At 41.5% G+C, this 26046-nt stretch overlaps 1 protein-coding gene across 3 annotated transcripts; it reads left to right on the top strand.

Annotated features, from left to right (window-relative positions):
- Nucleotides 1–1081: 1081 nt before the first annotated feature.
- Nucleotides 1082–22371, top strand: SLAMF9 (SLAM family member 9). 3 transcript variants are annotated; one of them, XM_072647378.1, is made up of 5 exons: nt 1082–1165; nt 15080–15196; nt 16722–17060; nt 18738–19007; nt 19734–22371. In XM_072647378.1, exons 2-5 carry the CDS (start codon nt 15130–15132, stop codon nt 19955–19957), a joined length of 900 nt encoding a protein of 299 aa, XP_072503479.1. In that variant the 5' UTR covers nt 1082–1165; nt 15080–15129; the 3' UTR covers nt 19958–22371. The 3 variants fall into 3 exon arrangements, with proteins under 3 accessions (XP_072503479.1, XP_072503480.1, XP_072503481.1); XM_072647379.1 differs by lacking the exon at nt 1082–1165 and adding an exon at nt 11595–11646; XM_072647380.1 differs by lacking the exon at nt 1082–1165 and adding an exon at nt 14648–14741.
- Nucleotides 22372–26046: the final 3675 nt, after the last annotated feature.

Genomic DNA, 26046 nt, shown 5'->3' with positions numbered 1-26046 from the left:
TTTTTTGGGTCTCCTTTAGCAGTGAGCTGATTTGCTGTTCATGCTTTGACTTCATGTCTCTCATTTCTCTTCCCAGCTTTCCCTCCACCTCTCTAACTTGATTTTCAAATTTCTTTTTGAGCTCTTCCATGGCCTGTGCCCATTGAGTGGGCTGGGACACAGAAGCCTTGATTTCTGTGTCTTTGCCTGATGGTAAGCATTGTTCTTCCTCATCAGAAAGGAAGGGAGGAAATGCCTGTTCACCAAGAAAGTAACCTTCTATAGTCTTATTTCTTTTCCCTTTTCTGGGCATTTTCCCAGCCAGTGACTTGACCTCTGAATATTTTCCTCACACCCACCTCACCTCCTGATCCTCCCAGCCAGTGTTTGGGGTCTGAGATTCAAATACTGCTTCCAGCCTCAGGGCTTTGGGCGGGGGCAGGGCTGCTATTCAGTGTGAGATTAAATTCAGATGCTCAGGTGAGGGCAGGGCTGCCTCTCAGTCTCAGTTCCCTCAGGGAGTTTATGCACAGACCTTCAACAATGGATCCAGGCTCCTGCCTGCTTGGGGAGCCCTGGTCTGCCGCTGCCCCTCAGCTTCTGTCTCCCGAGGGGGCCCGAGCCATGGGGGCACCCCACTCCCCTCTCGACCCGCCAAAGGGACTCTCTCACAGACCCCCGTCACCTGTGGGTGGAGGTACTTGTGCGGCCGCTGGAGATCCCGTCCCTGAAGCCCGCTCGGATCTTTTCCTCTCTGTGCTGCGGCTGGGCTGTACTCAGCTCCCAGTCCCGGCGCCCAGTCCGCGGCACGAAGGACCTTTTACGAGAGGTTTGCAGGTCTCTCCGGAACAGAAATCTCCCTCGCTCCAATGTTCTGTGGCCTCTGGGTGCAGAATTCGCCGTGAGTTACTTCTTTGTAGTTGTTCTATGGGTTGTGGGTTCGGAGATATGTGTATGTGCGTCTTTCTACTACGCCATCTTGGCTCTGCCCCCGTCCCTTCTGATCTTAATGGAAATAACCCAAGTCCCTGAGCCCAAAAGCTCTGGGAATAGCAATGCCCCCCAAGACAACCTACCCTGTTTCTAGACTTGTCTCTGCAGCCATCATTCAGGGAATCAATCCCTGAAGAAAGGGCCATCCCTCCTCACAACGACCAACTGCTGACCAACTGCCACCAACAGGCAGGTAAGCCTCAGGACTTGGTGAACAGTAGCATTCTAACCCCCTATCCTAAATGCCTCTGCCCCTTCCCCCACTCCAGACCACTGAGCTTCTTGAAGGCAGGGATTATCTTTTGCCTCATTTACGGCAGTGTCTGGCACATAGTAGGCACTTAATACTTATTGACTGGCTGCTTTTAACAAATTCCCTGAAGTGATCATTCAGAGAAATCATTGTAAAAGGACCAGTTATTCTCCGTCCCCCCCCAAATGGCCCACTATAACTGCCATGTACAGGGCAGGCAAACTAGTCTGGTTGAAGGAGTAAGGCACTGGAAAGTAAAAGCAGAAGGCAGCATATGCCAGGCAAGTCTAACTTTAACCACAACCTCTAGCTACTGACAATTGCCATCAACAAATGCTGTATCCCTGCCTCCTCAGCTATTCCAAATATTTTTATTACTCCTCTAGTTTCTCATTGAAACCCTTCCTTCCAGCTCTTTGGTTGTGGACCTTGCCTTCCCCCCCCCCCCCAAAAAAAGAGGACATTCACCAAGAGCTCCCTCTTCTGCCCACCCTCATCTCTTACCATTGAGATATATTTCTCAATTATCTTCTTCCTCCTATCCCACATAAAAATGGGTCCCTCTCCCTTGCCAAGGCAACAACCCCTCCCCACAGCAGATTGCGTACTCTATCACCCCCAGTCTCTCTCTATTCAGTTTCTCCCTTTCTATTGGTTCCTTCCCTGCAGCTTCGAAATACACCCGTCTCCTGAATTCTTAAAAAAAAAAATCCTCACTTGATCTGCCCCTCCCTACTATTTATCCTATATCTCTCCTCCCAGTCTCATCTATATACTCCTTGAAAAAGCTGTCAACACTAGGTACTCCACTTCTCCACTCTCTCCTAAACCGTCTATTCTAATTTCCATCTGCATCGTTCAACTGAAGCTGTTCTTCGCAAAATTACTAGTGATCTCTTAATCAAAAAATCTAATATCCTTTTCTCAATCCCCATCTTTCTTGACCTCTCTGAAGTCTTTGATACTGTTAAGCACCCTCTCTTGGATATTCTTTTTACTCTATGCTTTCACAAAAGCATATATATATATATATATATATGTATATATATATAGCTATATCACATATAGCTCTTTCCCCATTCTCCTCCTCCTCAGTCTCCTCTGCTGGGTTATCATCCCAGTCATTACTGCTTACTATGGCTGACCCTCAAGGATCCATCGTGACTTCATTTTTCTTCTCTCACTATACTATCTATCTTGAAGATCACATCAGCACCCATCGATTCAATGATCATCTCTATTCAGAATATTGCCAGATATATATGTCCAACTCCAGTCTCCCTTCTGAATTCCATTCCTACATCATCAATAATCTTTTGGACATCTCAAAGTCAATACATTCAAAATAGAAATCCTTATTTTTACTCTCCAAACTTTCCCTTCTTCACTTTTCCTATTACTTTGGAAGGTACCACCATCGTCCCATTCACCCAGATTCACAATCTTGGGGTCATCATCACCTTCTCACTCTTCCTCACACCACATGTCCTGTGTATCATCAAGTCTTGCCATTTGTACTTCACAATAGCCATATTGCATGTCACATACAATATCAGTATATGGTCTCTTTTTTCCATTCATATTCATCACCCTAGTGCAGGCTCTCAAACAGCATTGAGATTGAGAAGAGATTATTGGATTTGGCAATTAGAGATCAATTGTAATTCTATAGGGAGTAGTCAGACTAGTATAGAGTGAAGACGAGAGTAGGAGGGAAGAAAGTAGGGGTGTCAATTGTAGGTGACTTCCTCTTAAGGAGTTTAGTCATGAAAAGAAGGAAAGATATAAGATGACACCTAATGGGGACAGTCAGATCAAGTGAGGGTTTTTTGAGAGAAATGTACAAAAGCAGCGAGTAGACAAAGAGAAGTTGAAAATAAGTGAGAGAGACAGCTGAGTCTGATCCATTGCAGCCTCATAAGGGATCAAAATGTTTTAAATTTGCTGTGCAAGAGAATCTGAGCAAACATAAAAGCTAAGGTCATTATTTTCTTCTTGCCCACTAAATCCTGGCCTTTTAATAGGTATCTGTAGCAGACACAAGCCTGATTATTGTGATTTTCATAATTATTGCTTTAGATCTGGAAAGAAACTCAGACGTTATTCTACCTCCATCTGTTTTAAAGATAAGCAGACTGAGCTCCAGAGCAGTGATATAATGTGCCTGAGTAGAACCCAGGTCCTCTTAGCTCCCAGTTCATTGCTCTTTCTTGTTTTCTGACTGATCAAGAATTAGAACTTGATTTAGAAAGCGGGAGAACAAGCGCTTTCTCTTTCATAAAGATCTTCAGATGACACAATGAAATGACAGAAATAGCTGTACTTTGAAAGTAAATATGTTACAGTAATACCACTGTGCTTCACTATTTTTATTAGTCATTATAATCTAGACTTGATCATCTTTGCTAATGATATGGTACCAATTATATAAAATCGGAGAAGCCAAAACATTGATAGCTGATTTTAGAAGGCATTGTATGGTTTGTTTTAGCCATAGCTTTACCTTCTTAATTATGTTTTCCTTAGGCTGCAATTAAAGTTATTTTGGGTGGCCTGAACGCATGCTAAATGATGGCAGGGAGCCCAGAAATTTCCTAGGTAGGAGGAAGAAGGTTGCTTGGAGTTAAAATTTGTTTCTTGTCTTAATGCACATGGGGAATCATCTGCATCTCATTTGAGAATTTGGCTTATTAAAATTGGCTTATCTTAAATTAATTGTCTCATATTTATATAGCACTTTAAGATTTGTAATTCATTTTCCTCTCAATAACCCTAAGGCAAAACATGCAACTAGTACCATGACCATTTTACAACTCAATCAGGCAACCAACAAACCCTTCTTAGGCACCTGCTATGTGTTAGGAACTTTACTAGCACTGGTGACACAAATATAAAGATGAAATTGTCTCTGCTGCAAGGATTTTTTAGCCTAGAAAACATATGTTTATATAAGTGCATGCAAAATAGATAACAAGGAGGTGGTGTTGACCAATGGCCACGAGCAGTTGGAAGGATCTGGAAGATTTCATGTAGAAATTGCCACTTGAACTAAGTCTTGAAAGAGACTAGAGTTTCTTGGAGGAGTGAAAGGATTCCAGGCATAGGGATCAGCCTGCTTGAAAGCCTAGAGATGGAATGTGGAATGTCTTATGTTAAAAACAATAAGAGGGCCAATTTGACTGGACTGGAGAGTGCAAGAAGAAGAGTACTATGTAATCATGCTGGGAAAGTAGCTAGAGGATAAGTCATAAGGGATTTAAATGTCAAATTTGTTGTTGCTCAGTCAGTTGTGTCTGACCCTTTGTGACCCGATTTGAGCTTTTCTTGGCAGGGACATTGGGATTGTTTACCATTTCCTTCTCCAGTTGATTTTACAGATGAGGAAACTGAGGCAAATAGGACTAAATGACTTTACCAGGGTTCCATAGATAATAAGTGTTTGAGGTCAGATTTGAACTCAGGAAGATGAATCTTTCTGACTACAGGCCTAGCACTCTATCCACTGTGCCACTTAGATGAGTTTATATTTTATTCTGGAAGTAATAGGGAACCACAGATGATTATTGAGTAAGGGAGTGATATGGTCAAGTGTGGGCTTTAGGAAAATCACTTTGGCACCTGTGTGGAGGGGAGGGGAGAGACTTGAGGTAAGGAAGCCAATTAGGAAGCTATTTTATTAATAGTGATAAGGGCCCTGTGAGTAGAGAGAAGGAAGATGTGAATATATCTTTCTGGAGATATAAATGACAAGATTAGCCGCTGATTGGATTTTTGAGATGCGGGAAAGTGAGGAGTTGAAAATGACACTGAGGTTGAGACATGGGCAAGGACTATGATGCCCTCGACAGGAATAGGGAAGTTCAGAAGAAGAAAATATGATGAGTTCTGTCTTTGACAGATTGAGTTTGAGACGTGCCTTCTCAGTCTCAGTGCACTCCAGGATCTTCCAGCCTAGAATTCATTATCTCCTTATGTGGGGCTTTGAAAATCCTTTTCTCCAAGGCTTCACCTGGTCATCATTTCCCCTCTGATCAGCACCAGCTGCAAATGTTATCCCTCCCTCTCCCTTCCCTTCCCTCCTCTCAGATTTTCCTAGACTACTTTGGATAAATGCTTGTTGGTTGTTTGATTAATGAATTGATCTCTTTCCCCTCCTGATTTGTGTTATATTTTTTAACAAAATTATACTTTATTTATTTTAACATTAATTTTGTAAATTTTAAGTTCCAAATTCCCTCTAGTCCCTCACCCACTCACTGAAAAGGCAAGCAATGTGATATCAGTTATACAGGTGATAACTTGTGTTAAACTTGCCTATGTATATATAATATGCCTGCCTCTCCCCCAACCATAACTTCTTGAGAGCAAAGACCTGTCATTTTTAATCTTTGTGGAAAATAGATCAAGGTCCTCCACGTGGAAGGATGATTTGTTTCATTGAGTTCCCAGGCAGGTGGCATTATTGAGTTCTCATGTAAATAGGTATCTCTAACATTCCCCAGTTACCTCACTGGCTCCTTTCTGGGCTTTCATTTGTCTGAAATGCTTCTTTACTTTCTAGCTATGAAAATAAGTGATGGTTTATGCTTAATAGCTTTCTTACTCTGCACATGTATGACCTGTATAAAATGGCTTGCTTTCTCAATGAGGGGAAGGAAAGGGAGAGAGGGAGGGAGAGAATTTGGAATTCAACATTTAAAAAAAAAAAAAGAATGTTAAGTTGTTTTTATGTGTAATTGGGGGAAAATGAAATATTTTTTAAAAAAAATAAATGCTTTCCTATTTATAGATAGCTTACATTAGTCTAGAGAATATGTTTATAGTACATCTCAATTACTTATGATAATGTTCAGTCATTTTAGTTGTGTCTGACTCTGTGACCCATTTGAGGTTTTCTTAGCAAAGATACTGTAGTGGAGTGATTTGCCATTTCCTTCTCCAGCTCATTTTATAGATAAGGACACTGAGGCAAACAGAGTTAAGTGACTTGCCCAGAGTTAGTAAGTGTTTAAGGTCAGATGTGAGCTCCTGACTTCAGGCCCAGTGCCACCTATTGCTTTTGGGAACTCCAAATGAAATCCATGTTATAATGTTAATTAGAGTTAAAGATCTTCCCTGCCCATTAATAAGCCTCACCTGAAGCCTGTTAAGGGAAACTTTTTGTTAATTTCGATGAGGCACTGGGTCTGGAGGGTCCTGATGCCCTCTGGCTCTGAAAAGTGTATATATATTCTGAGGTGGGTTTTTACTTTGGGGCTTACTCTCTGAAAGAAGGTTCCTGTACCAGATGAGACTCTGGGATAGCGATTAAGGAGTCCCCCAGCTTTGAAAACTCAGATACTGGTGCTTCTCTCTCTGGTAACTACGTATGTAATGGTCAGAGAGCTGGATCTGTCTGTTGATCTGTGATACATGTATTGCTTATGGTCAGACGGTTGGAAGCTCTGTCTGTTGGTCTTTATTTCTCTGCTTGCATTTTCTCTGTCAATGAATGTAATAAAAGAAGATTGATGATCCCTCAGAAGTTGCTTTCCTTTTAGAAAAGCAGATCTAAGAACCTGTGCAGCAGGCCTTTCTATGTATCCTGGGGTGCTCAATGCTATACATGTCCACCTTCCTCATTTCTCCCTGCTCCCCTCAGGTCTTTTTCAAAACAGGGATAATATCACCTGTCTCTTTTGGGTAAACACCTATTCCCAGATCTTCATCCATGGTGCCATTAATCACACCGACAAGCATGTAGCATCTGTCTGATTTAGCACTGATCAAACACATGGACATATATAATAATGCGACAGGGTACAACTAGGAAATAAGCAATGTAAACCCTGACCTATGACTTTCCTTCTGTCTCTTTCTCCCCTTACTGAGCAGGAAGGAAGGTAGGGGTAATAAGGAGCAACTTCCAGTTCATCTGGGAATTAAAGGGGCTCTCAGCTTATCCCTTTCAGACAATGATAAGGAGGAAAGGCCTGAGAAGCTCCAATCAGTTCAGAACTCACCAGCACCCCATTCAGTTCTCATTGATTTGTCCATTCCCCTCAGTTCCAGTTACCCCTGTGTTACAACAGCAGCTTTCAAGAGTCCCAGTGACCCAAGGGAAGGGAAAGAGCACAGGTAGCCAGGGATTAGATGACCATACTCAACCCTGCCCACTACCCTATACCCTGCAACATACAAAATAAAATCATTTCTGGCTTCCCTTTCCCACACAAGTCTCAATGCTAAATTAAAAAAAAACATGCTCAAAACTGGTTAATTGTAAGACAGAATCTGTTTGGTTACATCTGGGTCTGGTATCTCTATGGCTACATTCACTAGGCAGCAGGCTAGAGCTAAAGGATTGCATTTGTATCCCCAGCAGCCCAGCATAGTGCCATGCACAAAGTAGGTCCTTAACAAATACACTTCAAATTTCAATTTCAGTTTAACTAGTCTTTATGGTCCTTAAACGACAGACATAGGATGATACCTCAGGTGTAGAGTTTGAAGCCTGGACAGTAATGAAAACCTGTTCAGATTTGGCAAAAGCTTTTACAACTTTAGCTCAACTCACATAGCTTTCTAGACTCCCAGTCTACTACATGTCAAAACCTTTTTTGAATATTTTGGTTGTATGTGTGTGTGTGTGTCTGTGTGTGTCTAGGGAGAGAGAGATGGAGAGAGACAGAGAGAAAGAGAGACACAGAGAGAGAGAGAGATTAAGGGAATTGTTGTATGAATAAATTAAGCATCCTATGCAAATTAGTTTAAGCAAATTATATCCATCCAACAGCTGGTTGTTTTACTGTATTGGGGAAGAAAAACCTTTTGTTTTCAGGGCTACAAACCAACATCCTGTTATGTAACTTTACCCTCTCCCTACTTGGGCCTTTGAGGGAGAAGTTATAGGGGAATGAAGAACACAGTACAGTCCTGCTGGACCATCAAAAAAGATAATTTAAAGCTGACTCATTAATTAGCTTTAATAACCCCAGAAGGGATTTGACTCTCAAGATAGAACATAAGGATGGATTAGAAAGGAACATTCTAATTAAAGTCCCTTCTAACTCTGAGATTCTATGCACAGTTCATTCATTATTTGAGAGGCAAGTGATACATAGTTCACAAATCCCCCTCCTGCTATATATCTCATCCATGCTGAACCTCCTTCCCTCCACATGAGTTTAGGTAAGGGTGGGGGGAGGGTACCTTACATGACACCTATCTTCAAATACTCAAAGGACTGGCACATGGAAGAGAGATTAGACTTTCTCTATTCAGCCCAAGAGGGTTAATTGTGTGCAAAGTGGCAATATTTCAGCTGGAAATAAGTGTAAGCCATGTTACAGGGCCCCCTAAGTCCTGGGCTCACATGAATCATCTTGGGGATTTACCCCAAAATGGACCTTTCTCTTTGGTTTGTCCACATTCCAAATTTACTTCAAGAATATTTTCCAATATGCTGGCATATGGGTCTCCACGAATGTGGCTAAAACATGGGTCCCCAGCTACTATACAAGCACTCAGTACAGCAAATGCACATTGGCTGTAGGACAATCTTTATTTCACCCCACAGATGATACAAATGATCCAAAGAACTCATAGGATTCCAGTAAATGAATACAGAATATTCACAAAGAACACAAAGAACTCATAGGAGCCCATAAATAGATATTCAAAACACTTTAAGCAAAATAGTTCTGCTCAGAAGGAACTGAACTCGAAACTTCCATCAGGAAAACCCTCCCAAGTGCTTCTTCTGCCCAAGAAAGCCATTAATAGCTCCTTGGGGGAAGAGGCTGTGCTTGCAGAGGTTTCCCCACTCACTCACTGGAGAATAAGGGATTCACTCTGCTGTTTGCTGGTTTGTCCACCAGATAGAGAAAAGGACAAGTGTGAACCATGAGCTCTCTTCTAGAGAGATGGTTCTTCTGATGAATGTCATCTTGACAACCTTAGGGGCAGCTTCAGTCACTGAAAATCAATTAGTATCCCAGATACTGGCAAGCAATTAAGATGTGTCTTTGTTCTCTTAACAAGGTACATGTTGAGGGCATGACCATACTCTGATAGCTCATACAATTGATTGGGTGGGTGGCTGGGGGACCCCTGAACAACCTTCTTATTTAAAGACAAACTTCTCAACAATTAGGACAGTCCAAAAGGGGGGGGTGGTGGCAGCTAGGTGGCAAAGTGGATAGAGCACCAGCTCTGGAGTCAGGAGGACCTGAATTCAAATCCAGCCTCAGACACATGACACTTATCTGGGTAAGTCACTTAGCCCCGAATGCCTCAAAAAAACCCCAAACAAAAACCCAACCAATTAGGACAGTGAAAAAGCGGATTACATTGCCCTGAGATCCAGCAAGTTCTCTGTTACTGGAGATATTTAAATAGAGATGGATGAATACAGGCTTGCTAACTGTTTCTATCTCCACTCTTGTGCCTTTGTATAGGGGCTCTTCCGTTCTGCTAATGGCTGTCGCTGGTCCCGCATTTCCTAATATCCCTAGCTTCTTTCAAAGCTTAGCTCGGGTGCTACTTTCTGTACAAGGCCTTCCCTAATTATCCCTTCTGCTAGTACTTTCTCCTCCTTGGAAGTTATTTCTTCTTATTTCAAGTGGATTTATCTGTAGGTGTGTCTTTGGGGCCCCAGTGCCTAGCACACAATACCTCCTACAGAGCAAGAGTCTTCATAAATGTTAGATGGAATAAATAGGAATGTTTTGTTGTAAAAAGAATTCCTGTTCAGGTATGGGTTGGGCTAGAAATGGATGCATTGATGGAGTGTGCCTTGGTATATAGAGTATGGTATATGGAGTATGTCTAAACATAATCGTATAGTAGAAAGGGCATTGGCTCTGGAGAGAAGATCTGAGTTCCAGGTCTGTTTCTGACATTTACTAACTGTATGGTCTTGGACAAGTCATTTGACTTCTGTGGTCCTCAGTTTCCTCATTTGTAAAATGTGGGGCTTGGACTACATGGTCCCTGAGGTCCCTTCTAGCAACTATAACTTTCTTGTGTATCTTTATTTTCCTGATGTCCTTTCAAAGCAGATTAACCTTCCTAATAATAGCTAACATTTAAATAGTGCTTTGAGGTTTACAAAGTGCTTTACAACTGTTACCTCACTTGATCCTCACAATGACTCTTGAAGGGAGGTGTTCTTCTTGTCTCCATTTTATAGATGAGGAAACTGAGGCAAACAGAAGTGAAGTGACTTGCTCAGGGTCACACTACTAGATTAAGGTCTGAGGCCTTTCTGCCTCCCACCTAGTCCAGAGCTCTGTCCCCTGTGCCCTCGGACTTTGTCATCAGCTAATTTGGTGATTGTAAAGCATGAAGCCACTTTCATCTTCTATTTACAGAAACTTATGTTTTCAAAATTGTATATTTAAGAGCACTGGCAACAGTGCTTCTCCCTCTGCCTCACCAGTTTATGAGCCTAGAGTTAAAGAAACACCCAGCCTGGTTTTAGCATGCACATGTGTTCATGATTGAGGACAGATTTTTGGTATAAGAAGCCAGGCTGAGAATTAACTGGGGAGCATTCCTGCTGAGTCTAGAGTCAGGAAGACCTGGATTCAGATCCAGCCTCAGACACTTACTGGTAACACTGGTAACCTGTTTGCCTCAGTCTCCTCAACTGCAAAGTGGAGGTAAAAATAGCACCCGCTGCCTAGGTTTGTTGTGAGGATGAAATATTTGTAAAAAGCACTTAGCACACTTCGGGTACGCAGTAAGCACTATATAAATGCTCATTCCTTTCCCCATAAGGAAAATCTCAGATTGCACCAGTCTCTTGTTCTTGTTTTCTTTTTTGTTTTAAGCAAGTTAAAGCTTTTCACTAGAAGAAGCAAAGCAGCCAATGAGGCTAAAAAGCAGTGGGCCTTTATTCGATGCATTTTAACTCACAGAATTAACCATAGACATATGTCAGCAGTGAGGTAACAGAAAGAGATGGGAGGAAGGGGTAAGTCTGTTATTAGCTTCATCGGAGGCAAAGAGATAACTGTATCACCTGAAGGGTAGGTGATGATCTGTGATTTAACCAGCATGGAAAAGGGAAAGAAGGGATGGGAACCCCCTCACTTTGAGAGGATCTTTAGACCACTAGAGGATGAGGAAGGGGTCATGGGGGAAGCTCCTTCCTAACCTAGCATCCAGGTTCCACCAACATCCCCTGCCTTCTCCACTTTGGGGCTGGCATACCTTTCATTGGTCCAGACTGCAAGACTGTTGTCCAACAGAGATGAAGGCTAGGGGGCTTTGTGGTAAGGGGCAGGGTCTCCCTCAGGCAAGTCTGACTGACTGTCATACCTCTGATGTCACAGGAAGATAGTTTTTGAACTAACAACTACTATGTGCCAGTCACTGTGAAGCATTTTTTTTTTTACATATATTATCTTATTTGCTCTTTACAACAACCTTGGGAGGTAAGCACTTTTATTATCCCCAGTTGAGGAAACTGAAGCAAATAGAGGTTAAATGACTTGCCTAAGGTCACATAGCTAGAAAGTGTCTGAGGCTGGATCTGAACTCAGATCTTTCTGAATCCTGGCCCAGGGCTCTATCCTTTGGGCTATGGAGTTGCCTAGGCAGGTATGAAATTCTCAAGGGAAAATTCTCAACCAGGAAGAGTCCAGATATGTACAGTTTTAGAAAAAGTTCCAGGACTGGGTGGGATAAGAGTCAAGACTTGGGAGTGGAGGGTAGAGGAAAGAAATTAATTTTAGTAGAGACAAACTATTTCAAGGGCCAAGATCAGAAAACTTGAGAATTTTTGGATTACCATATAAATTGTAAGGAAAAAATACATGCCACAGTCCAGAACTTCCCTTTTTCTCAAATCACTGGGAACTGTCGACAAGAGAAGCAAGCAACAGCTCTTGCATGACCCATGGCAGCCTCCAGTCTATCTTCCTCTAGAACAGGGGGTGGCCCTGAGGTCACAGCTTCCCCATCCCTGCTCTAAGGAGGAGCTGTTGATTGAAAAAGGAGAACAAAAGGCACCTTAGAACAAGGGCTACCTTCATCTTTTTCAGAGAAGGTTAAGTGAGTAAGAAAAGCAGTGGGAAGGCTTCTGTTTCATTGTTGTCAGTCAGTCACACTCTTCGTGACTCTGTGGACCATACTGACCATGGGGTTTTCTTAGCAAAAATACTGGAGTGATTTGCTATTTCCTTCTCCGGTGGATGAAGGCACACAGAAGTTGTGACCCAAGATCACACAGCTAGGAAGTATCTGAAGCCAGATTTGAACTCAGGTCTTCCTGACTCAGGACCAGCACTCTATTCACTGAGCCATCTACCTAGCTGCCAGGTTTTAACTTTCCTTATTTTCTTCCTGAGCTGTGCCCCTAAGAAATACAGTTCTTTCTCTATACACACTTTACTGTTACTCAAGAGACAGTATCATAAGGAGTCAGAATATTCTAGCCAGGAAATGCTCTCAGCTTTAAGCCTAATTACTCTGGTCACAGACTATCCTAATCAATTAGCTACTCACCCTGGCTTTAACTTTGATCTGGTTCTGAGACTGTAGTACATTTTCTTTTGTTCTTCATCTTGTGATTCTTTTTTTAAAAATAAATTTAATGTTTAACCAAAAATTGAATATTGACAATCAATGTACCTGATTGAACTTGCTTAGTAACTAATTACATTTAAATGAAGTAATTTCAGTGAAGGGGAAGCAGTGTGATATATCAGAGAACACACTAGAGTAGTGAATAGAAAGCTGGTCTTGAAGTCAGGGCACCCCAGGTTCAAGTCCCTCTTCTGACACATTGGCTGTGTGATCCTGAGGAAATCATTTAGCATCTCAGTGCTGTGGTGCCAATTCACCCTAAGATCGTAGGTTTCAGAGAAGGTGTTCATCTGCATTGGTACATGAAATTTCCTTATCCAAGATATCCCTATATCAATGAAACCATCACTCTAATCTGTCTGTCTCTCCATACACATAGGTGAAATAAATACTGATTATACATATATATGTAGTACATATATACACGTACGCATAGCCTTAAGAATAAAAGGACAGCCTAAAAGTTGGGAAAGACCTGGGTTCAAATGTTGCCCTGAGGAAATCACTTAACTTTTCAGTGGGCTAGGAAATTTTCTAACATTATGAATTGCAGAAAAGTATCAACCTGCATTATTAGGTAGAGGGAATTTTTAAATATCAAATCACAGATCCAGTCCCTATTCCTAATTTCCATGTATCTGTAGAGAAGGAAGTCAGTCAAGAAATATTTATTCAGTACCTACTATGTGTCAGGCACTGCCTTAAGTGCTGGGGATCAAACACAAAAAAAGATAGTCCTTACCCTCAAGGAGTTTACAGTCTAATGGGGGAAGACAACACATAAAAAGAGGGGTCTGAAAATGAGACCAGACTATAGCTACTGGTTGGGAATAAATGTCAGTAGCCTATCAGAAATGTCTAATGTTGCTATTTTGCATAGAATAGGGGTTTCTGGAGAGAGCTTAAAACAATTTCTTTACCAGTATCCTCTGGTCTCTTTTGCATTTGAGGAAGTAGAGCCCTGGAGGAGGGGATGTGATGAATTTTAAGAAGCCAAAATGGGTTTCTAATTATAAGTACTGAGCAGAGAGACTCTCAGGGGGAGACAATAGAGAAGTCTCGTAAAAGTTGAGTTCAGAGAAGAATTCAGAGGAGGAAAAGTTGGTAACAGAAGAGTTCTGAGAATAGGTCAAAGGGCAGATCTGATCTCAGCCTGTTTCTATCTTCTGCTATCACCTGGTGACGGGAAGGAGCTAAGCCTTAGCCATTGATTGAGAGGCCTGAAGAAAGCTTCATAGCTATTAGTTGAGAGTGCTGATGGATTGGACTAAAACCAAGTTTCCTAACTATTGGTTAAGAACTCCAGTGGGTCACCATTTAAGTACAGGTCCTTATCACCCTTCAATTAGATCATTACAATGGTCTGCTAATTGGCCTATCTACCTCAAGTTTCCCTCTTCTAATCCATTCTCTCTAAACAGCTACAAAAGTGAGTTTCCTTAAGTCAAATTCTGACTTCTCCTACTCAATAGACTACAGTGGCTCCCTATTACCTCTAGGATAAAATGTTGTTGCATGCTGTGCTATGCACAGCATTCTGTGTGTAATTTTTCTCTTTGTAACCCTGGGGCCTTAACATGATATCTGGCACATAGTAGGTGCTTAATAAATACTTGTTGATTCATTGAGTGCTGACTAAATAGAACTATAGTACTCACCGACTAGGAAAAGTCAGCCTTCCTGAAAAATAGTGAGATAACTATGAATGAATAAACAGTTCACCAGTGCTCTAAGATCTGCAGAACACTTTTCTTACAACAATTATATAAAGCGGATAGCAGAAATATTTCTATTTTACCCATGGGGAAACTAAGGCACAGAGCAGTGAAATGATTTATGCAGGTCCGCACAGCTCTGCAAGGGACATGAATCCAGGTCTCCTAACCCCAACAGCCTTATTTTTTCTGCTACATCCCAAGTGTGCCTCCATGTTGCCTGCCAAGTAAGAGAATTATAATAATGATTCATTAATGCTCAGTAAAAGGCAAGAGAAGTCACAGTAGGCCGAGGTGGTCAGAATGGATTTTATGGAGGAGGTGGGGTATGAGTTGGCTTTTGAAGAAGGACGAAGGAGAAACCTGGATCAAAATCAGGATAAAAAAATCTGGTCTTGAAGGATATTGTTTCTTCAATTCAGAGGCAGGAGAGGGGGAAGCCAGGCTTTTTAGGGTAGACAGAGGAAATTAGGGAACTACCAGGATTAGGATCATTTCCCTTTTATTAGACCCATCAGCCAATTGTTTTCTGCTTCTCTGTTCCTCTTGACCATGTCCTCTTTAGTATGTCCTACAGTTCCTGAGGCATTGAGTCCTGGAGCCAGATCCTAGGGCATGGCCAGCATGAAGGTCCCTCCTTGGCTCTTCTTCCTCTTCCTTATGCTTCTCTACCCCCAGGAAGGTAAGTGAGCATGACCCATTCCTGCTCCCCTGTACCCCTTCTCCCTTTCTCCTTCTGCTAAGGCTTCATCTGGGGTATAGTGTCTAAGAGTATAAGTGTGATTGGGAGAAGGATGTTGCTAGCCTCATGAATAATTCTGCCCTTCAAGGCCCTTTCTCTTGGCTCCAGTTGTACTCAAGGACAGTTGTTCTCTGTGTGTCTCTTTTGCTTCTTTCTTTTAGTCCCTGAGGCTGTCTTACTGTGTAGGAGAATTACAGGGCAGGTTTGAATAGGTGGGGATAGCTAGAGGTGGAGGAAGAGGAGTAGAAACTTTGAGTAAAACAAGAAGGAAAAATAGTTCCTGCATGAAGTTAGAGTTGGAAGGACTTTTAAAGTTGGGTCCAACCCTCTCATTTTATAAATGGGAAAAGTCTGAGCTCTAGAAAGATGCCCAGCTCTTTGGGCTTCAAAGACAACAGGCTTTAACAAACCAAGATTTTCTCAAACTGAATTGCCTTACCCTCATATAAGACCTGGAAGTACATAGGAGAGGTGAGTTCTACCAGGTCCCAGCAATCTTTTGGTACCCCGCATAACACTTTAGCTTGTTAATGACTACTTCATACAGAAAGACCTCTTCCTAATTGTGGACTCCCTCTTTTTATGAATAATAAAAGATTATGAGCATCAAGTTAGATAAAGTATCTGAGAAGCTCTATAATTCTTTGAAAACCCAGAGAAGTGGTCTTCAGGTATTTGGACCAAACTTACAGCACCTCACTGCATAGTAATCAGCCAGCAGTTGTCAATCAATTAATTAATTAATTAAGCTGTTAGGCTCTGCAGGAACAAGAAGATCCCTGTTCTTAATGGGCTTACATATGTGTGCATGTGCCCATATATGTATACACACATGTGTGTATATAGATACATATATCTATACGTGTGTGCATATATACATGCACATTGTGTATATATATATATATACATATATACATGTGTGTATACACACACACACTTTAATCAATACTTAGAGACTCTCAGGATGACAGAGCTGGCAGGAACCATAAGATAGAATATAGAATGTTAAAGCCAGATGGGATCCTCAGAGAAGATCCTTTGGCATCTATTAGAAGAATCTTTTAGATTATAAGTTCCTTGAGTGAAGGGACTGTCTTTTTATTAATTATAACCCCAGCACTTATCACAGTGCTGGCACATAGTAAGTATTTAATTAACATTGATTGGATTGGGTTGGATCTCATCCTAGGGAGCCTGTAGCCTTAGGCTTCAAGGACAGAGAGTTGGACTTGAAGTCAACAAGACCTGGGTTCAAATCCTGCTTCTGGCACTTACTAGATGTATGACCCAGGGGCAAGTCACTTAGCCTTTCTCAGCCCCAATTTCCTTACCTGCAAAATGGGATAATAATATCTGTATTGCTTGCTTCAAAGAATTGTTGTGAGGTTTAAATGAGAAAGTATGTGTAAAGCACTTTGCACAACTTAAAGTTCTACATACCAGCTATGGTTATTATATCCATCAGGAGAAGGACAATCTGGAGAGGACCCTAATACAGAAGAGTTCATGGCAGTCCTGGGGGAGTCAATCGTTCTCCCCATGAACATCCCAGAAGGTGAACAAATTGAGAAAATTATTTGGATTTTCCAATCATCTCTTGCCACCATTCAAAAAGGAGCCACAGGAAAGCCCACCATCACTGTATCTGACCCTCGCTACAAGGTCCTAATGAATAACACTGAGCAGATCTACTCCCTGCAGATCAGCAACCTGAGCAAGGAGGATGAGGGGACCTATCAAGCAAATATATTCACTGAGGATCCTCTAGACACCATCACTCAGAAGTTCATTCTGTACATTTACCGTGAGTCTAGTGGGCAGGGCATCTGATGTCGGGTTTCTCCAATGTTTGTTCAAGGAGCTGTATCTGGGGGAGGGGTGTGTGACAGAAGGGAGCCTCTGGTGATCCTGTCCTTGACCTTCTCTTTGCCTGGGCTACACTGTGGCTGAACCTTAACCAGTTGGGAATAGATGCTGGTACCAAGGTTCTCACTGAAGATCAAGGAAACATCCAAAGTCTCAGCCCCAGCTCCATGGGTGTGGAGTAGGGACCCAGCCCGACAGACACAAGTGTTGAGAGCTCATAGGCTAACTGAGCTGGGAGAGACCTTGAGGTATCAGGTCCTTAATTTTATAAATGAGGAAACAGGCGCAGAGAAGGTTGTAATATGTCCAGTTACAGAGGCCATAGAAATACAGTTATTAAGTGGCCAAGTCCAGTGTTCAACCAGATCTATCACTCTAATCTGCCATAGTGACAGGAGCTTAAAACCTCATTGCTCAGAAATGGTCATTGTGAGTGAATGGAAGATACTCCAAGGTTTGTGCCTCCCACCCTCTAAGGACATATATCACTGTAGACCTTTTGTTTTGTTACAGATGAAACTACCCTTACCCATCCTTTTCCTTCCTTGACCATCCTGACAAAAGGGAGGCAACCCTGTTACCTGAGCACATAGCCTTACAAGTAGAATAGGTATGTGGTCAACTCCACAGCAATGTTGAGAAGGCCTTTCCTTCAGTACTTCCCCGAAGTGTGTCTTACTGACTGAAATTCCACTATTAGAGATTCACTCCTTTGGATTTATCTGGAAACACTTTAAATCTTATAACATGTTATAGAGATCTGGAATCTGGAGGAATAAGGAGGAAGGGAGGGAGCAGTGGTTGCTGAATTAAGAGGGACAAAAAGGGGGCAGAGGGCTCAACCCAAACACTGGCTTTTAAATGAAGCCTTCTCGCTAAAATTATCTTGTTTCTATTTTGTACATGTATAATGTACAAATTAATATTTCTATATTTTTTTCTACATCTCCCCTTGAGAGTTTGTAGGTTCCTTGAGGATAGAGATGGTTTCATTTTTGTCTTAATACCAGCACAATGCCTGGCATACAGTAGGTGCTTAATAAATGCATGCTGAGGTAGATGATATAAAAAGGCAGGCTTTGTCTAATTCTGAATCTAAGGTTGAATTGAGCTTTTAAGGGGAAAGAACCAGCTCCCAGAGAGTGAGACTGAGGTTCTATCTGACTCCATGGGGGTAGAGCAGGTCTAAGACCATAGTTTTAGTGATACCTCTTAGTCCAGAGGTGTCAAACACAGAGCCTGCAATTGTTTGAAAGGCTGTAGAAGCTAGATTAAAATGTAATTGGGAAGAACTTTTAAAAATATGTGATAGAACATAATATTAATATGTTTTCTACATCAATATACAGCCTGCGGGGATCTTTCTGGATAGTTCAGCTGCCTCCCTTCTATTTGAGTTTGACTCTACTGATCTTATCCACAGTCATTTCACAGGTGACAAAGCTGAGATTCATAGGGAGAAGTGACTGATCCAGGGTTACACAGAGAATAAATGGCAGACCTGAGATTGGAACTGAGATTTGAGAGCTCTCTGACTCCAGATCTAACATTCTTTCTGCAGCACCAAGAGTAGGCACTAATTCTTGATTCTAAAGGTCTTCATACTCTCTTTCAGGACGACTTCCAAAGCCCAAAGTCACCATATACTTGGAGATCTCAGAGGAGTCCATGTGCAATGTCACCTTAAAATGTCATGTGGATGGGAGTGGAAATGATGAAGAGTATGGCTGGACACCCCTGGGAGAAAGGACTATGGTTTCTGATGGGGGCTCTGTCCTTCACCTCTCCTGGAAGCCTGGAGATGGTGACTTCATGTCTACTTGCATAGTCAGAAACCCTGTCAGCATCAGTTCCCACTCCCTCCAAGCCGGACAGTTCTGCGCAGGTAACTGGTTCTATTGCCCCCTCCCTAGAGGCCCAAGAAAATGCCCTGAGCAGTTCAGTTCCAAGGATTGGGCTTTAAAAGTAACATGCCACCCTCACCCCTAGTTTTGTTTTTTCAGCACCACCTTCTCTCAGGTGAAGCCTGTTTGAAACAAACCCCCACACTCTTCTGGGAGAATCTGAGTCCTCTTCCACCCACCCTCCACAGTAAAGGGGAGCACCTTCCTCTCTACCTATGCCCCTATCCTGACCCAAATCCCCACTCTCAAGGATCCTTTCCCCTTCTCTCACCTAATGCCCAGAAATATGCCTCCAGCTGCTTCTCTCCTCAGATCTCCCAGATTTCTTATCTCTCTGGAGATCCACCATCTGTCCTAGGGATTCTCCTATTCCCTTCTCAGTGGAATGCTGGCTTTAGTTTAGCTTCCAGGTTTCTGGGGAGGGAGTCAGTTGAGCTCAGAGAATTCCCGGGAAAGAGATGTCATCTGGTTGCAGATTGAAAGATTCCCTGCCCCACTCCAAGGATTTGAAGGACATTTCTGCCCCATTTGTGAGCTGCTCCAGCTTTCTTAAGGAGCCTCTGGAGTTTCCCCCTTTTCACTTTCCCCATTTGCCTTGGGGCACCAAAATTATCCTCTGAGTGGAGCAAGATAGGACCACATTCCCTTGGGCAGTACTCTTTGGGTTCCCCGCCGACTGGTTCTTCTCTCTCTCTTCTCTACTCTAGGCCCCAGAATTTCATCTTCAACATCGTGTTCCCCCCTGGTAAAGGGACTTTTCATCCTGTTACTCTTAGGGATCTTAACAGTTGGAATTATTGTAATTAGCATTTTAACAAAAAATAAAAGAAGAATCCCAGGAATTCGCAGGGGGATGAAGCTGAGAAAGAATGTGAAGAGACAAAAAATGCAGACAACGGAGTTTCCATCACCAGGTCACGTGTCTGAATGACCTGAGCCCAGAGTGGGGAGGCCCGGCCCAGCCCCTTCTCTTGCTATGTGTTTCCTTTTGGAGTCTTCTTGGGAATACTTTCTCAGGGACTTTTCTCCCCTTGAAGACTTTAGGAGAGTCATCAGGCAGGAACTCCAAAGGTTCTTGCTTTCTTGGGAAAGAGGATCAGGAAATAAAGTCAAATCAAGTGAAAATGACCAGAACTGCTCTTTCCCACCCCCTTCTCTAGCTTTAAAAATTCTTTGTTACAGAGGTGGCATTCTGGGTGAGGGAGGAGGAGGGAGATATTGGGGAATAAAAAAGAACAGCAGAACAACTGAAAAAGAAAAAGAAGAGGAAAAAAAATTCAGAGAAATTTTGCTCCAAACCTGTCAGTCTATCCTCTGCTTTCTGGTGGGGCTGGACTTCATTGAAAACTATTTCTCTATTCTCTCCAGGTGTCTCTTCTTGAAGTATTTCCTTCCTAGCCCCATGTGGGAGGAAAAATAAATCTGACAAATTCATTTACATTAAGTGTTAGTGGCTTAATGTGTTATTTCTCCCAAGGGAGTTTATCTTTAAAAAGGTAACAGGGAATAATTCAGAACCTAGTGCAAGGAAATCTTTTAAGAGAGGAATTTTAGCCTGGGGAAGTATGGGAACCTGGAAAGGGAAGATGTAGTTGTCACTCTTCCTGGAGTTATGGTCTTTTTGTCTTTTTTACTTCAGAATCCTTTTAATACTAGTAGATGAGCCCACTTAACCTCTACCCTTGGGGTTCATCCCTTCTTCCGGTCTGGGGACACTTCAGCCTGAGAGTAATCCCCAGGCAAGAAGGGACCAGCAATATTCCCCCCACACCACCTCCTTCTTTTTTATCTGCCCAAGTTTCCTTAATTCTGCCCAGTATTATTATGACTTGAACCAGCTGTTACCACCACTCCTAGCCTCTCAAGACCCTTTGATCCTCCTCATCTTGGCCCAAGTATGGACAAATCTCCTGAGGAAATGAAAGAATTGTTCAAATGGCACCTTTATTTGGAAATTGAGCAAAAAACCAACTCAATTCCTAAAAGACCTGATTATGTCAGTCCCCTTCTTAAACACTTTTAATGGCTCCCCTTTGCCTATCAAGGTGTTCAATATCCTTCTTAAACACTTTTAATGGCTCCCCTTTACCCATCCAGGTGTTATAGGAACTTGTCATTCTTTTTATTATTTGTGACTCTGGGCCATTCCTCCTGTAATTTTTAGTTAACTAAAAGTTTGTTTTAATATTAACCTCACCTGAACATGAGTTTTTCTCTCGCGTTATAAAAATTTACCGAAGAGTCTTATGTATTCCTTAGATAAGAAACCAGAGGAAGAATCTCAACTGTCCCTGACTCTTGACTTTCTCCTCAAGCAGTCTACCTTAAATCTTGTGTATGTGGTTTAATCTGTAACCTCACTTAGTTTCTCTACAGAGTTTGTTTGACTTGGTTCATTTCCTTAGTTGAAGTATGAGATTATGAGTGTTTAAGACTGTTCAATACATATGACTCTGAAGTGTCAAATTAGGGATCTATCCTCTCTTTAACTCTTCTGGCTTAAGATGAATGTACAAGATTACAATACGTACAGAATTCTTTCTCTGTCATTCTGATGTAATTTGTCCTACAAGAGGACTTGTAAGAATCCTAATCAGGGTTTAGCTGAACCTATACTTAAGCATAATAATAAAACCTAGTTTTTTTACCTCCATATTTTCTGTGTAGTAAATATATTGGCAGCAGTTACCTAGCACAGAAACTCAGGAAATATTTCTCCCACAATAAAGAAATTGGAATGAGTCATGTAATTCCACTGGTACAAAAAAGTTACTTCTGATGAGGAAACTTCTCCTACTTATACAGGTTGGCACCTCCTTTGTAACTTTTAGCCTTAGAGAAAAGCCTGTTCTCTAGGCTCTAGAACGTGGAGAGGATAAGTGATTTAACTGAGAGGCAAAATAATGTAGTGGGACTTGCAAGTTAGAAAGACCTGGTTTTGAAACTCATTTCAGATATTTAAGTAGCTGTGTGACCCTGGGCAAAGTCACTTGATTCCTGGGCCTCAGTTTCCTCATTTCTAATGTGAGGGAGGTAGACTTGATCACTTCCACTACCCCTTCTAGTTTAGTCTCTATGACTTTCCCAAGGTCATGGGATTAGACCTTAGGGGAATTATACCTTGTCTTCTTGGTTTTGAGACAAGCTCTCTATCTATGCTATTTCCATGGATGTACTGGAGTTAACCTTGGAAATCTGCAAATACTTCAGATCAGGTCTTGATGTATTGTTTTGTTAATTGTCTAGACTTAATCTGATTTCAATCTAACTGCCCAACTTTATTCAGTTCCCATTTGTGTACCATATATTTGAATAAAATGGATTCTTTCTGTGTCCTCAACTGCATCCTGCCTCCCTGTGACTGTTTCTACTATTTTCTCATCATTAGCAGGCACTCCTTCCCCACTCTTCTCTATTGAAGTGCCTTCCATCAATTCAAATGCCATCCCTCCATGAAGCCCACATGTGTGAATGTTCCATACAATTCAATTTAAAAACATTTATTGAGCAACTATTATGTGCAAGGTTGTTTCACTGGCATCCTTGAGATACCTTGGCATCTTGTAATGTCAAGAAGAATAAAGGAAGGTCTCTAACTTGTTAGGGAGACCCTTTGTGATGAATGTATAAGGAAGAAATCAGTGAGTTGCACAGGATGGACAAACACGGATGGGTTATGGTCTATATCATTGGTAGGAATATCCAAATTGATGAGATCACTGATACCTTTGAGAACAGATTTTTCAGTGTGAAAGGCACCCTGCAAGTTGCTGGGGATACATAAATGAGAAAGAACTGGAGTTCCTGCCCTTGAAGAATTTATATCTCTATTGGCAAGATACAACATGTCCATAGATAAGTATGATACAGGGTAGACTGTGAGGTAATCAAGGGAGAAGTCCAAAGTATTCTAGGAATATTTAAGGAGAGAGAATATTATTTCAGCTGGTCGGGGGCGGGGGTGGAAGGGTGGGATAGGGTGAGGGAAAGCTTTAAAGATAAGATGACACTTGAGCTAAGCCTTGAAGAAAAGAGAAGGCTTTTGACAGGTGGAAATGAGGGAATGCATTCCAGTCACAGAGAAGGCCCCAGCAAAAGCATGAAGGTAAGAAAAGGTCCATATTGGACTATAAATTCCTTGAAATGAAGCCTATCTCCCTTTTGCAGCATTTAGCAGAGAACATTGTACACAGCAGGAAGTTAATAAATGTTGGTTGAGTTGAATTTGATGAAAAGAAAAAGGGAAATGCAAAAAAGAAGCAAATGAATTTAAATAAGACAGACTCCTGAGTAATATATAGTTAGTTGTGCATTGGCTAGGTTTGCCTGTTTTATGGGGAATCCAGGTCTTTTCCTATTCTTTACCCCAGTAGACCTCTCTTGTTTTCGTGAAGCATCTTTACTAGCCAGCTGTTAAGACTGATTCCATATATATTCATTGGTTGTGTAGGGCCTTGGGTCTGATGCTGCCTGGTATGAAGACAGGAGTGATTAAACATTGCACAGTGCAGCATGGCCCTAAATAAACAACATTGATCAAGATATGGTCCTGATCATTGCTTGTACTCTCTTTTCATATTGACCTAGAGAGATACAACTAGGTTACAGTACAGTTAAATAGATGTCCAGTTCCAGTGATTATGAACTGATTTCAACTGTGACATCACGATGAAAGAAGTAGAGAAAGAAAGATCCCGCTTTTCCTATTGTTTAGGGATATATCTGTTTATGTACATATCTTTATATGTATTTATACACATAAATACATACACATATATACACATACATATTATGTAAATTTGATTCAGTAAAGAAAAATTTGCCTTTAAGGGTAGGAAGGAAAGAAGGAAGGATTGGGAAGGCACTCCATTGACAATGTAGAGAGAACAAGGGATAACTAATATACAACTTTCAATGTTCCATTGGTATCTGCACAAAAGATCTAAGGGAAGGCTCCTACAACATTGGGTGAACAGCCTGACAAATATTTTCTTTTTATAAAATACAACATAGAGAATAAGCAAGATGATAAAAAGATGAATAGGTTGCAACTGACATCATTAGAAGGAGTGCTCCCATTGATGAGGTCACTGATTCAATAAAGCATAGAAATAAGTCAGCCTAGAAAAACTTCTCTAGTGGACTGCACCAAGGATCTGTCCTTGGCCTTTTGCTGTTCAGTAGCTTTATCAATGACTTGAATGTCATATATGCAGATGAGACTGACTTGGGAGGGGAAGTTAAAACACCTGAATTCACAGAATTAATATTTGCAAAGATCTTGATGGAATGAATTTATTAAGATGCCATTTAGTTACACCATTTGCCTTTATATCACAGTCATTTCATCCTTCCAGCTTCTAGACTGAACCCTCCTTTGTGACAAAAAAAAAAAGGGGAAAATATTTGATGTGATGGCTACATCTGACAATGAATATAATCTCCTGTCCTGTTTATTCATTCCCTGCTTTTCTTCTGTGAAGATGAAATTTAATATGGATAAATATAAAATCTTATACTTGTTAAAAAATAAACTTTTAAAATTCAGGATGGTAGAGAACTGGTTTGATAACAGTTTGTATGAAAAAAGAAATTGAGAGTTTTAATGAACTAGAAGGAAGGGTTGAGATTGAAAGTCACGATGAGGGCAAGAACAGGTACAGAAACATGGTAATACAGTTAAAAAGAACTCTGGTTTTTGGAGGTTTACAGTCACAATTCCACTTCTGTCATACTGCCTGAGTATGACAACATACCTGTCCCACTTCCTTTCTTAAATTATAGATTAAGGACTGGAGGGAACATTAGAGATCATCTTTTCCAACCCTCTATTTTATCAATAAGGAAACTGAAACCCAAAGGGGTTCAGTGACTTGCCCACGGCTATTCATGTTTCTTTTCTATTATTTCCTTCATTATAGTGGTGAGGTTTCTTGTCCTGTCTTTTTTTTCTGGGAGACTGATGAGTCTCTATACATATCCAAATGTTTTGCTTGTGAGCATATTTTCTTTTAATGTTCTTGTTTTTTGCTCATCTTCTTCTATGTTGTCTTTCATTTCTGTGTGTTTGCATTTCCAGTCTATTGTCCTCTCTTTTTTTCCTTTGGTGAGGCTTGCCATGGAAGATTCAAGTTTTTCTATTTTGTTCATTATCTTTTTTTGCTTTGGTAGACAAATTCTTGCTCTTATAATTTTCATATCTACTTTCTTGCCAAGTGTTGGATCATTTTCCTTCATTTTGCAATATTTATTTATAGATGCTTGAAATAATTTACTAGATCTGGAAGCCAAATTTCCTTTCGTAATTGTTTTTTCTGCTGATTTGTCTGTTTATGTCCAAGGTTTTTGCGATTTCTTCTTCCTGGAATCTTTGGTACTTTCAGTCTTCTCCCCACTCCCTTATTTTCCTCATTGCTCACTTTTGACTCCCTTCTATCTGGTTGTGGTTTCTTTGTGGGTTGGTTCTCCAAGCGTCTCAGCCTCATCCCACACTGAATGATTCACAGTTAAGCAATCTAGGTCTCTGTCCCAATTAACTGACTTTTGGGCGGTCTGAATTGACCCAAATGAATACTGTGCTCTTTCCTCAGGTTTGGTGGAATTCTGCAAAGCTCTCCATATACATTGTGACCTCTCCCACTCCTTTCGTTTCTTATTTCTTGACCTATCAACCAGATCTTCAGAGCCCTCTAACACTGGCAGCTCAGAACTTTGCAGTTTTGGTGCTTCCAGCTTGCAGTCCCCAGCAAGCTCTTGTTCTTGAAGGGTTGTGGCCAGGTTGGCTATCAAGGCCCCTTGAAAACTTCTGCAGCATGGAGCCAGGGTCTCTAAGGCCTTGGAAAGAGGGAGGGGGACCTGAGTGTTGGGGTGGGTTTTGATGTAAGCCTGTGCCGTGCTTGGCTATGCTATTTCAGCCTCACTCTCAGTAGCATGGAAGGTAAGGGAGGGATGCTAAGTGAGCTCAGGTTCAGTGAATGTCAGTTCCTGGATTTTTTTTAAAAATCTTTTTTGGATTCTTGG

The sequence above is a fragment of the Notamacropus eugenii genome, chromosome 2 (genome assembly GCF_028372415.1).
Source record: "Notamacropus eugenii isolate mMacEug1 chromosome 2, mMacEug1.pri_v2, whole genome shotgun sequence".
NCBI classification, from domain to species: Eukaryota; Metazoa; Chordata; class Mammalia; order Diprotodontia; family Macropodidae; genus Notamacropus; species Notamacropus eugenii.
This window is presented reverse-complemented; position numbering and strand designations above follow the sequence as displayed.